The sequence below is a fragment of the Sarcophilus harrisii genome, chromosome 5 (genome assembly GCF_902635505.1).
Source record: "Sarcophilus harrisii chromosome 5, mSarHar1.11, whole genome shotgun sequence".
Taxonomy (NCBI): domain Eukaryota; kingdom Metazoa; phylum Chordata; class Mammalia; order Dasyuromorphia; family Dasyuridae; genus Sarcophilus; species Sarcophilus harrisii.
The window spans coordinates 239713001-239724892 of NC_045430.1; the positions used below are offsets into that span (position 1 = coordinate 239713001).

An 11892-nucleotide genomic window follows, 5' to 3' on the forward strand; every position below is an offset into this window, starting at 1 on the left:
AGCTCAAGAATAATTGGAAGCTGCTCAGAACATTAGTTCCATACCAAACAAGCACTAAAAGCCATATGTGACTGTATAAATAAATTGGAACAAAGTCATGAGAGCCTCCTGAACCAATGGCTATGGAAGTGATATTTGAAGAATGCCATGTGACAATGGACAACCTTATGTGAGTCTATAAGGATAAAACTTTTATATGGATTACTATAAGGCAATTTAGGGAGGAGTGACAGTGACCACTCTTGTTATTAAGTTCCCATAATAATAAAATCACAGATCCTTGAAATATTGCTTTATAGTCTTGGGCAGCTAGACAACAGTTGGGCTGGAGTCAGGAAGAGCTCTTTATGAGTTCAAATCCAGCCTCAGATACATATTAGCTGTGTGACTTGTGCAAGTCACTTAATCTGTTTGCTTCATTTACTCATATGCTGCCAGCCTAGCCACTATTAACATGTGCCAGTAGGACCACATACACTTGCATGCCTGTAAACAATCAAACTGCCTGACTTTAATTTTTAAAAAATCACCTTATGTTTAAATATTTTTCTTTTAAAATCTTATATTCATTAATATTACTTGGTTTTTATATCACTCTTACTGTCTTCCTCATACCAGCTAGATATTTCTTATAACAGAGTTAAAAAAAATAGAAAGATGAAGCAGTTCAGGAAAACCATTCAATACATCAGTCATGTCTGACAATATATATGCAAGATACCTCTATTCTACTCTACTCCTTTGCACATTTAGCCTGTGTCATAGATGATTATCTCCTTTGCACATTTATGTTCTCAGGTTCTTACTTAACCCCTTGGTACCCTCACATGTACAAATTTGGATTTTTATATATTGAATCATATTAAGAGAATGTTAACATGTCTACTTTAAAATAAGGATGAAGAGAAAAGTTTGAGAGAGATATTCTCAACTGGGAAGAGTGTGTGTGTGTGTGTGTGCGTGCGTATGTGTGTGTGTGTGTGTGTGTTACACATGTATGTGATATGTATGCATATATTGAAGTAAAGACTTACATTATCAATTATCCTGAAGATTTCATAGGCTGCACCTCTTGCATTAGCAAAAGCTTCAATGCTTGGTGATGCTTGTCCAATACTGAAAGCTCCAATTAATACAGAAAAAAAGACCTGGGTAAATGGAAGGAAAATTATATAAGGTTCTTTAGTCCTTTTTTAAGAAATACAATCCTTTTTATTGAGCAATTTCACATTTCTTTACATAGTCATTTATTTTATCTTTAACATTTAATTTTTACTTTATTTTTCTCAATTACAAGTAAACAAAATTTTGTAGCACTTAAAAAAATACTGGGTCCCATATTCTCTCCCTCCTTCTTCCCTCTCCTTCTTGAGAAGGTAAACAATTTGAAGTAGATTATATATGTGTAGCCATGCAAAACATTCACATGCTAGCTGTTACAAAAGAAAATACTGACCAAAAAAAAACCTGAAAAACACCAAGAATAATAAAATTAAAAGAAAAAAATGCTTGAATTTGCATTTGGATTCCATCAATTCTTTTTCTAGAGTCCTTCAAAATTGTCTTGGAGAAGATAAGCTCTACACATATTATGTTCCCTTCATGTTTATCTTCAATAAGTCTACTCTTCTCACTAAATGCCTTTGCTTTTAACTAATTGTATCTTCTGGATATTAAGGATCAAAATGGTGGTAGGGCTAACAAATCATGGCTTTTGGTTTATACAGACCCAGAAAGTACTTCAAATGAGACACAGAAAGCACTTTGAATCTGGGTTAGCCTGTCTCTGGGGAACTGCCTGTTGAATTAAGGAGCCAAGCAGAACTATATTGGATGCCTCCAGGGCCCCTTAACATGAATTGGTTTGCTAAGGCACTCCCTATTTTTTCTGTCTTCTTAGGGAATAAGTCGAAGGTTGCATCCCCTTGCTAAATTTTCTACCTAATGTTTTCTTTCTAACATACCTACCCAAGGCTATTTTTTCCCCTAATAGTCTATTAAGGATACCAGATATGCTTCTTATTGCTAAGAACTTTATAATTCAATTTAGAAGACTCTTCCTCCTCCCCTGCTTGTGGGTTGATATGAAACTGAAATAAGGTAAAAAAGAAGTGGAAGAAAGGAAGATGAAGAAAAAAGAAAAGGAGGAAAAAAGAAAAGGTGAATGGGGAGGAGAAAAAGAAGGAAGAGGAGGAGAATGAGAAAAGAGAAGAGGAGGAGGAGAAGAAAGGAGAAGAGGAAAAGGAGAAGAAGGAAAAGGAAGAGGGGAGGAAGAAGGAGGAATGGAGAAGAAATAATGATTTTGACTAGTTGAGGAGACTAGAAGGTCATATTATACAATGGGTTATCAATATAAATATTCAAAGCCATGAGGAAGGTAATGGAATAGAGGGAAAAAAACATAATTAAAGTACCGAAAGCTTTGAAAAAGTTGGTAGGATGAAGTGAGAAACAGTTGATGGAAGCATCAAAGATGGAGAGATATGAATTAGGTATTAAATTTACTTTAAACAATACCTTGTACATTAATGAAACTCAGTAAGTGCTTATGAACTAGATTTCAAATTATAAATCTATATCCCTATTTCTTGATGGAGAAAGACTGGGTCATAAACATCATTTGGATCCTTATTTTCAACTAAAAACATTAACTACAGTGGAGTTAACAGGTTTTCAGATAGTGGAATTCTAGTTAATTAGAAGCCCTGGAGAAAGAATGCTGAAATACATTACTTTAAAAAATGCATTTGGATTTAGCCCCTCCTCCTCACTCTTATTATTCTCCCCAGTCCTTTTTTCAACTTTAAACAATTTGGATTTGTATAATAAATAAAAATAAAACTGTTTACATTTCTTATAGACAGAGTATAAATCATGTTTACATTCATAAAGCATCATTTTAAATTATATTCTCCCTAAGATAAATTATAACATATCTTGGAAGATTATTCTCCTCCTTTAAAAATGATATTTTGAAAAGAACTCCATACTTTCCTTCCCCCCAAAATAATCCTTCACTTTCTAACATGCTTAGAAATGATTAAAGTATTTCCCATTACTGTCTTCATTTCTTTTTGCCTCAAGCTAGACAATTAGAGAAAAAAGATGCTCTCCTAAATGGAAACATAATCATCTATGACATAGGCTATTTTTACAGGCTAGATTGTTTCACTGGCTCAATTTAGAATGACATTTACAAGGGGAAGTAATAACAGCTCTCAACTAGACTGACCTCTCTGTGAAAGGAGTGAGTGAGACTCAGAACATATCTTACATAAAATTAAAGAAATTGCTTTCCCACTGTTTTTGAGATCAGCAAACAATGTTTTACCAATCTCTGAAAAAATTTCCTAAGATAAGCTGAGCCACCTATATCTTTCATTAGGAAGTTTTTGGCAGGCATATGTGCCATCTACTTTGAGATGTGACAAGAAGCAACTAGGAGATGAGGTAAAGAACTAAAACTTGGCTATATCATCTCACCTCTTTGTGACTCAGTTACTTTATCTGTAAAAATGAGAGTATTAAATTTCTTAGCCAAAAGATCTCTAGTCCTTTTGAGCACTTAAGAAATCACATGCGCAGACTAAAAAACTTCTATTTAAATCTTAAACAAATGTTCAAAAAAGTTTTTTAAACTTATCTAAGCAACTGGAAATAGTTTTAGAAATGTTAGCTCCCCTCACATGACATAAAAAATAAATTAAGGGAATGAATATTAGGGCTATGGCTATTAATAATGTTATTAAAAGGAAAAAAGAGCAGTTCATAAAACATTGCTACTTTTACTTGTAACAACAAAAACCTGAGCATTTCCAAGTAATGGAAAAATTCCTTAAATGAGGTATAATGAGTGAGTGAAATATTGATATCATGAAAGATAACAAACATGAAAATTACAACAAAGCAAAGACAGACTGATATGAAATTGTGAAGAACAAAGAAGGCTAAAGTGAAAGGAGCACAAACGCTGACTTCGATTATATAAACAGCCAAAAAAAAGTCTGTTAAGTACATAGCTGGAACTGAGATTTGAATAGAACAAACAAAAGACGTCATTGTTGATTTTAAATTTTAGCAACTTAAACATAATGAACCACAATGTAAGCAGTTAATAGTTAATTGGTTTATGTATTTTGTATATATATTTTTAATTGAATTTCTTATTAATTTTAAATCTAATTTTTGGGCATTAGCCAATGTAGGAATTTGTTTTGCTTTACAATGTATATTTGTTACAAGGGATTTTCTTTTTCCTGATAGGGCCAGGTGGGAGAAAAAATAAATGATTGTTCATTTTAAAAGTAAAAGAAAAGTTAACTTAAAAAAATCTTCCTTAGATGATTAAATGATTTACTTAAGCAATGGAATGAAAGATAAAGATTATAGATTATATTTTCAAAGCATCTTAGATTTCAAGGTAGAAAGAATCTCAGAGGCCATCTTATCTACCCTCATTTTACCTATGAACCAATGGGGGCCCAGGGAGACTCCTTAATAATTTCTTGAGCAAATACTAAGCAAACACACTTACAGTGAGTACTCGTCCAATACTGTATTCTTTGGAGATGATCAAAGAGGTCCCATACCAGAATGCCAGTGCATATGAGGCATATATCAGTAGGAAGGCAATTCCCATTGAAATATTGGCTGTAATAGCTTTCTTTATCCCAATATTTTTAGCTTCTTCTAAATTTCTGTTGTACCTATGAAAGACAGCAGCAATTAAAAAATATCCACATTCTCATGAGCAATATCAGTGCGAGGTCAGCGATGTCCTAAAAATGCATAATGCCACTCAAATATTCACCATCAATCCAACATCTAATAACTTAACAAATTAAATTAATAAATTTTTGCCTCTATTCTCACCAAAGCATAAATTTTTATCCTTAGAAAAAGGGTGATTCCTGATGTCAAGAAACATAACTTCTGTAACTTTATATTCTTAATTTTAAAAGAGCACTTGATTCACTTTGATTTGAAAATACTAAGCAGAAAATGCCCAAGAGATCTAGTACGAAGAAAATGAAAGCTTATCACATGTACTCAAGTGGCATTTTCAGAAATAGTTGACAGTTTATATCAAATATTCATCCATGAACTTCTTGACTTTTATAAGTACTATAATATATTCTTTCTTTTTAGCTTCTGTTGCTTTTTTTTTTTTTTTCTTATCCACTCATGTGAAATAAGTTAATTTGTGAAATAAGTTAATTTGCCTTTGTAACTTTCTAAAAATAATTCTATCCCTTCTGGCTTCAGATACTGCCTATCTGTGTGATCCTGGCAAGTCACATAATCCAGTTTACCTCAATTTCCTCATCTGTAAAATGAGCTGGAGAAGGAAATGGCAAACTACTGGAGCATCTCTGCCAAAAAAAATGAAAAAAGAAAGAAAAGAAAAGAAAAACCAAATCCCAAAACAAATGGGGACAGACTGGCTCTCTTCAACAATGAGATGATCCAAATCAGTTCCAATTATTCAGTAATGAAGACAGCCAGCTATACCCAGTGAAAGAATTTTGGGAAATGAGTGTGGAGCATAATATAGCATTTCCACTCTATCTGTTAGTGTTTGTTTACATTTTTGTTTTCCTTCTCAGGTTATTTTTTTTACCTTCTTTCTAAATCTGATTTATCTTGCACATGTATACATATATAGTATTTAACATATACTTTAACATTTAATATATGTTGGACTACCTGCCATCTAGGGGTGGGGGTAGGGGTAAGGAGGGGAAGATTTGAAACAAAAGGTTTTGCAAGGGTCAATGTTGAAAAAGTAGCCATACATATGTTTTGTAAATAAAAAGCTATTTTTTAAAAATGGGGTCAGGAAGAGTCCGATGTGACTGAAAAATGACAGAACTGAAATATATATTTATATGAGAACTACACATGTGTAGAATTAAAGTTTCTATCAACATGATTCATGCCTGGATTTGAGAACTAAACAAAATCCTTTAATACTAACAATACTCAGCATTTACATGGCATTTTAAAGTTTGTAAACTGTTTCATAAAAATATTATTTTATCTTTACCACAACTCTGGCAGATAGGTGTTATTATGTGTCCCATTTCACAGATAAAAAATTGAGGCTGAGAAAAGGTAACTTACTTCCCAAATACCACAAGACCAGTAAAGATCTGAGATTTAAAAAACATCATTTATATACAAAATCAACTCTTATTTCACTTAAAAAAAATTGTTCTTTCCACTTCTGGTACTACCTTATAACAAATATGAATTATCTTAAAAGATATATCTAAGTTAGTATTTTAATAATTTTGAAGCTCAGGGTACCTAAGAGCTCATGAAGATCAGTGCAAATTAGAGCCCACTTAGTGACTTTCTCTCTTTTAGTGACAACAAGCACAGTATATTTTCCCTTCGGGATTAGTCTTGTTTTCTCACTCAGTGTTATGAATCTAAGGTTTATTAGCTTTTTTAATGGATCTATTTGTGACAGAGTTTACTACTATGGATACAATTTATCTCATTGTATTCCTACTCTTCTTTCCACCTCCAATGCCAAACTGGTAGTTTCAATGCAGTAAAAGACACTAAATAAAATGAATATGATAGCTCTGCCATTTGAAAAAAAACCTTTCAAAATACAGAACTGGGTGGTACCAAGTGGAAAATTAAGTACCCTTGAAGTCTGAAGCTCTTCTTTTAAATGGGGGCAGCTAAACTTTTTGGGATTTGGTTTCTTCATCTATAAATGGAAAAACAGGATTTGTCGATGGTTCTCAAAATCTCAAAGGCTCCTAGCACTTCTATCCTCAAGACCTTTTCAGCACATCCTCAAGATTAAATCCATTTTCAAAACAATACTAAGACAGTATTTGCTTATTAAAATGCTCCGCCTGTTTCCAACTACCTATCTGTATGAGGTATTTTCTTGAAATGCTTCAACCAAAACAGCCTATCAAAATAGAAAACATCCAATGCAAAAGCAAATAGGAAAATCCAGCTGTCTGCTATTAAGCCTTATATTAAAGAGATTAACAAAAGCATGAAAACATCCCCCTCTTCTTTTTGGTTTGGGAAAGTATGGTCACTTTTCATTAAAATGTTATTCATGTTAACAAACAGTGAGTTTATTATTTTTACTTAAAATGAATTAAAATATAAATTTCAAAAATTTATCAGTTTTAATTTCTAATATGATACATATTCATAGATCCATGTAAACAAAAGCTATTTGGAGTCCTCAGTAACTTTTAAGAGTATAAAAGAGTCCTAAAGGCAAAAAGTTTGAAAATGGCTAGCTAGAGTAGATACTCTCCTTCTTTTGATCTCTAAATTTTATGATCTTACAATTTTTTAAAAAGTCAAGTTACTAAGGGAGAAAAGGATAAAACATATCTTCCCAAATAAATTTGCAAATTCCCGCTTTCTTAGATAAAATCTTGAATCTCAAAAAGATTATTTTTTATTCATGAACTTTGTTAATACTTTTGAGTTCTTGTTCATTATCCAATCTTGCCCTTAGAGATGTGCTATCCACGCTAATGGGTAACAAAAACTCAGAGCTGAAGCTCATACCTGTAATCTCATGCCCTTCATGTGCTTGTTTACCCAGACTAATGCTGGTGGAAGCCATTTCCCTGACATCAAGCTGTCCCAAGTAGGCAGAAGAAAATAATTTAGATTCCAGAAAAGATCAATAAATAAAGGGAGAGAGGAAGAGAGGGGGAAATATAAATATAAAAAGATTTGCTGTTTTTTAATAACAATGATAGTAACTCAGAGGGAACATGCTAAAGTGGATAGAATGTTTGCTTAAAAATTAAGACAATGTAAATTCAAATCTTGCTTTCAACGTTTACTAGCTAGATCTTGGGGAAGATCATTGTGTTAGGTAGATCCCTAGCATTTACCTGCTAGGTTATAGGATATCAAGATTTCCATTTGGGGAGGGAACTTCTACAATGGTTTACTCTATTATGACAAAACCAGAGATCACAGAGTACCATATTCACAATTCACATGTGAAAAAAGTCTTTACATTTTATAATGTGCTATATATATAATATCTCCATGGGTCCTCAAATCAATTCTAAGAGACATGGTGTTTAGTGCTGCTCTCCCTATTAGTATTCTTCTCATGGGAAGGCAGAAGGTGAAATGATTTTCCTAAGGTGGTGTAACCAAGAATATAACCAAGATCTTAATTCTTCCAAAACTTTGTGTAACAGTAATTTTTAAAATATTTAAAAAGTAATCCTTAGCAACATCCACTCTTTCTCATCTTGAATTTAGGTAGTTTGTTTTTCCTTCCTAAATATACTACTTCTTACAATTGTTCTTAGGGGAAAAAGCCTCAACAACAAATCTGAGTTTGTGTAATGACATCTCCAATGTACCAAAATTATTTAACCTTTTAATATTTTCTCCAAGGTGCTAGTTACTGCTAGCATTCATTCATAGTTACAACACGTTCTCTGTCAAAAATATTAAGAACAATTGAGTAGTTCATGGAGTGGCTCAGGTCTTATCACCTTCCATTGGGTCTATTTACATCAAAGCAGACTGGGCAGGCCCCAAGGCTGCCAAGTCATTGGGCAGAGTTTCAAGAGAAAAAGTCTATTAAATTTCTTCAGCAAGAAAAAAAAAAATTTCCTCCACTGTTAGAGGATAAGAAGTGGAGGTCACTGTCCAGACTATTGAGCAAAAGTCCAGTTCTTTTCTGGGTAAGTCCAGTTGATGTCAGGTTGAATTAATGGTGAATGAGATGAGGTGAGATCTTTCAAGACAGTTGTGAAAATTGAGTAAGACTTCATCTACTTCAGAGTTGGAGTAGGCCTGAAGGACTTTGAAGATTGAGTCAAGGGCATACCAAAGTCCCCTTCCTGCTATCCTCCCATGACATCAGCATCGCCCTATTTCAGTCAAATATGGGAAACTATGTACTTATTGGTCAAGTTCAATTTCTTGGGTAGTTTCCGAGTTTAGAATGTGAGACCCCAGCCATTGAGGATGAGGGTAAGTGGTTGGAGGGGGTATTTGTGTTAGGGATTAAAGTGTTAACCCTGCCCACAGGAGGTGGTTCCTCCCTTCCAGAGCCTGCTCCATGGGTGGGATGCCCTTCTCTTGAGAATGTTAATAAACTTTGCTTTGCTTCTGGAGATCTCACCAGCTTTTTTTTTTTTTTTTTTTTTTAAATTAAATGGTGATCCCTTACCATTTCTGAACCACACAATGGTTTTTAAACCAATACCACCATTGATTTGAATACTGATACAATTAGAATCCTGTTCTATACATATGAAATCATTTTGGGATTTCAGCTACTAGTCTTAAGTTTACTTAGGTGATACCACTTGAGATAAAATTAAAGGTCTTTATAACAAAATGCAAAATTGTTTCCCCTCAAGCTAATAGGTGTCTTAGTCATGCAAAACCAGACTAAATGAGCTTACTTTTCAGGAAGCTAAGTGGTGGTGTGTTCTCTCTCTTCAAAGTGTTTGAAAACTGATTTCATTCTTATACTCAGTAATAAATAAACAAGGTCATTTATTAACATGCTTCAGAACACATTGGAACTAGTACGTAAAATTTCAAGAAAAATAAGTCAATTTTTGTTTGCTCCATAACAGAAGGAAAACAAGGCATTATAATTCCAAACAGTATGTAATTGAAAATATTATGGAACACATTAAGAATTAGGGCTTCCTCCCTTGTAGATTTACTATCCTCATGATTGGCTTAGGAAGAATGAAAATTCTATTGCATGCCTTTTGCATGCAACTGTGTGATAAACTGCTATAACTGATCTGAATACTATGGATCATAATACACATTGCACATTATACATTATACATAATGCACATTATGATTATCCCTGAATACCAGAAATCCAATAAACTCTAACATGTCATATTTTATGGAAATGTGCCAACCAGTCTAATGGATAAAGCACACAGCTCAGGATCAAAAAGACATAAGTTCAAAACCAGTCTCATACACTAGATGTGTGATCCTGAGCAAGTAACTAAATTCTTTGCCTAAGTTTTCTCATAAAGCATTTGGAGAAGAAAATGACAAATCACTTTAGTATCTTCACGAAGAAAACCCCAAATGAAATTATGAAGAGTTGAACATGACTTAACAATAAAAATAATAACAAGCATTAGGGAAGTATTTTTTTTATAGGCAATATAATAAAACAAGGCATACAAAGAAATGAGAAGAGAGAGAGAAACCAACCTTTCAAGCTCTTTCTTTTGTCCTCCAAAAGCAATTACAGTTCTAATTGCTGCAAGGACCTCTTCAGCTACTGCTCCAGCTTTTGCGTATGCTAATGATTCTTTATCAGTAAAGGAAGACAATATCTGTTTTAAAAAAAATAGAAAAATCCACTTCAGATACCATGATTTAAAAACATCTTCACTAAAATTCTACTCTGAAGGCTTATGCTATTATGCAAATAACTCCTGGATATTCTTGAAGGCTATACCAATGGAAGGCCAAATCTGGGGGGGTGATATAGTTAGAAAGCCTCAGTGATGAACTGCTGTCTAAGAATCAGCCTAGGAAAGAAAGAGGGAGGGAGAGAGAGAAAGAAATGGAGGAAAGTAGGAAGGAAGAAAGAAAAGGAAAAAAAGGTAAGGAAGGAGAAAGAAAAGAAGACATACACTATATATGTGTATATACATATGTAATGCCAAAGGTCACTTTCAATGGGGTGACCAGTTCCTCCATTTGTCCTATTTCGTATTCTACCTTAAGGTTATGACCGTCCCCTCTTAATGGTTGAGATAAAGGTGTTATAGACTTTCCTTAATGTCATTAGAATATCAGTAACCTCCAAATATGAGGCTATCCCCACCTAGGTCTCTGCATTATGTCACTGTTCTTGTTATACCATAAAAGGCTTGCTGTCCCGATACTCGGGGCTAGACTCTTTGAGATGATAGTCTTGTCTAGCCCTGGGATCCATTGGTCCCAATATTTCACTCCATTTAATAAACTATTGAACTGGTCTCTAATCTCTGTCTTGCTCAGTTTCTTTTGACATTACACATACATATAGATAACTGCATTTAAAATAATTGATTTTCTTTGTAACCTTACATATTATATTTTAAATTTTTCATAATCTGGTCCCTTCCTGCCTTTCCAGTCTTTCTATCCATTAACACTCTTCCACTTATTCTGCAGTCTACTGACACTGATCTCTTTGTGTTCCTCATACCCAATACTCTATCCCCTGAAGACTTGTGCATAGTTGTGTTCCATACCTGGAATTATTTGTTTCCTGGCTTCCTTCCAGGCTCAGCTAAAGTCCCAAGTTCTCTAAAAAGCTTTTCCTGGACCTTCTTAAATTCTTCCTTTAAAGATTATTTCTAATTTATCCCATATACACTTTGTATATCACAATAACATGTGGTCTCCCCCATTACACTTTGAGCTCCTTCACAACAAGGACTGTTTTTTGCCTTTCTTTGTATCCCAAATAATTAGCACAGTATCTGACACACTGTAAGTACTTAATAAATGATAGCTACTTGACTGTATTTAAAAATCTTATTCTGAAAAAGGGCCCATGACACAAAAAACATATAAAATATCTTGTTTAGGAAGTTACCATATATATCCCTCTATGCAAAGTAGTCATATGCAACTTTTCTCACTTGGATATCATGCAATAATAAAATAAATAAAGGGAGTGAGAACCAAGCATACTTAAAGGCAATTTATGTAGGGTACAATCTATTATTATAGTTGTCATCTTGATACTGAGATCTCAATCATGTTGGACCAGAAATGGAGAATTGAAAGTAGGGAAAGTCCAGTTGGCTATAGAGACTGCAAGCCTGAAAGAGATGCCTAACGCCAGGGGCCACAAAAAACTTCTGTTGTGATCATCCATGGGAA

At 33.7% G+C, this 11892-nt stretch overlaps 1 protein-coding gene across 1 annotated transcript in view; it reads right to left on the reverse strand.

Annotated features, from left to right (window-relative positions):
• The window catches only part of LOC100917353 (ATP-dependent translocase ABCB1), a 151724-nt gene extending 141357 nt beyond the window's left edge, over positions 1-10367 (reverse strand). Inside the window, 3 exon segments of the mRNA XM_031939944.1 lie at positions 1035-1148; positions 4535-4706; positions 10222-10367. Coding sequence (XP_031795804.1) covers positions 1035-1148; positions 4535-4639 — 219 coding nt within the window. The 5' untranslated portion in view covers positions 4640-4706; positions 10222-10367.
• Between the last annotated feature and the right edge of the window lie 1525 nt (positions 10368-11892).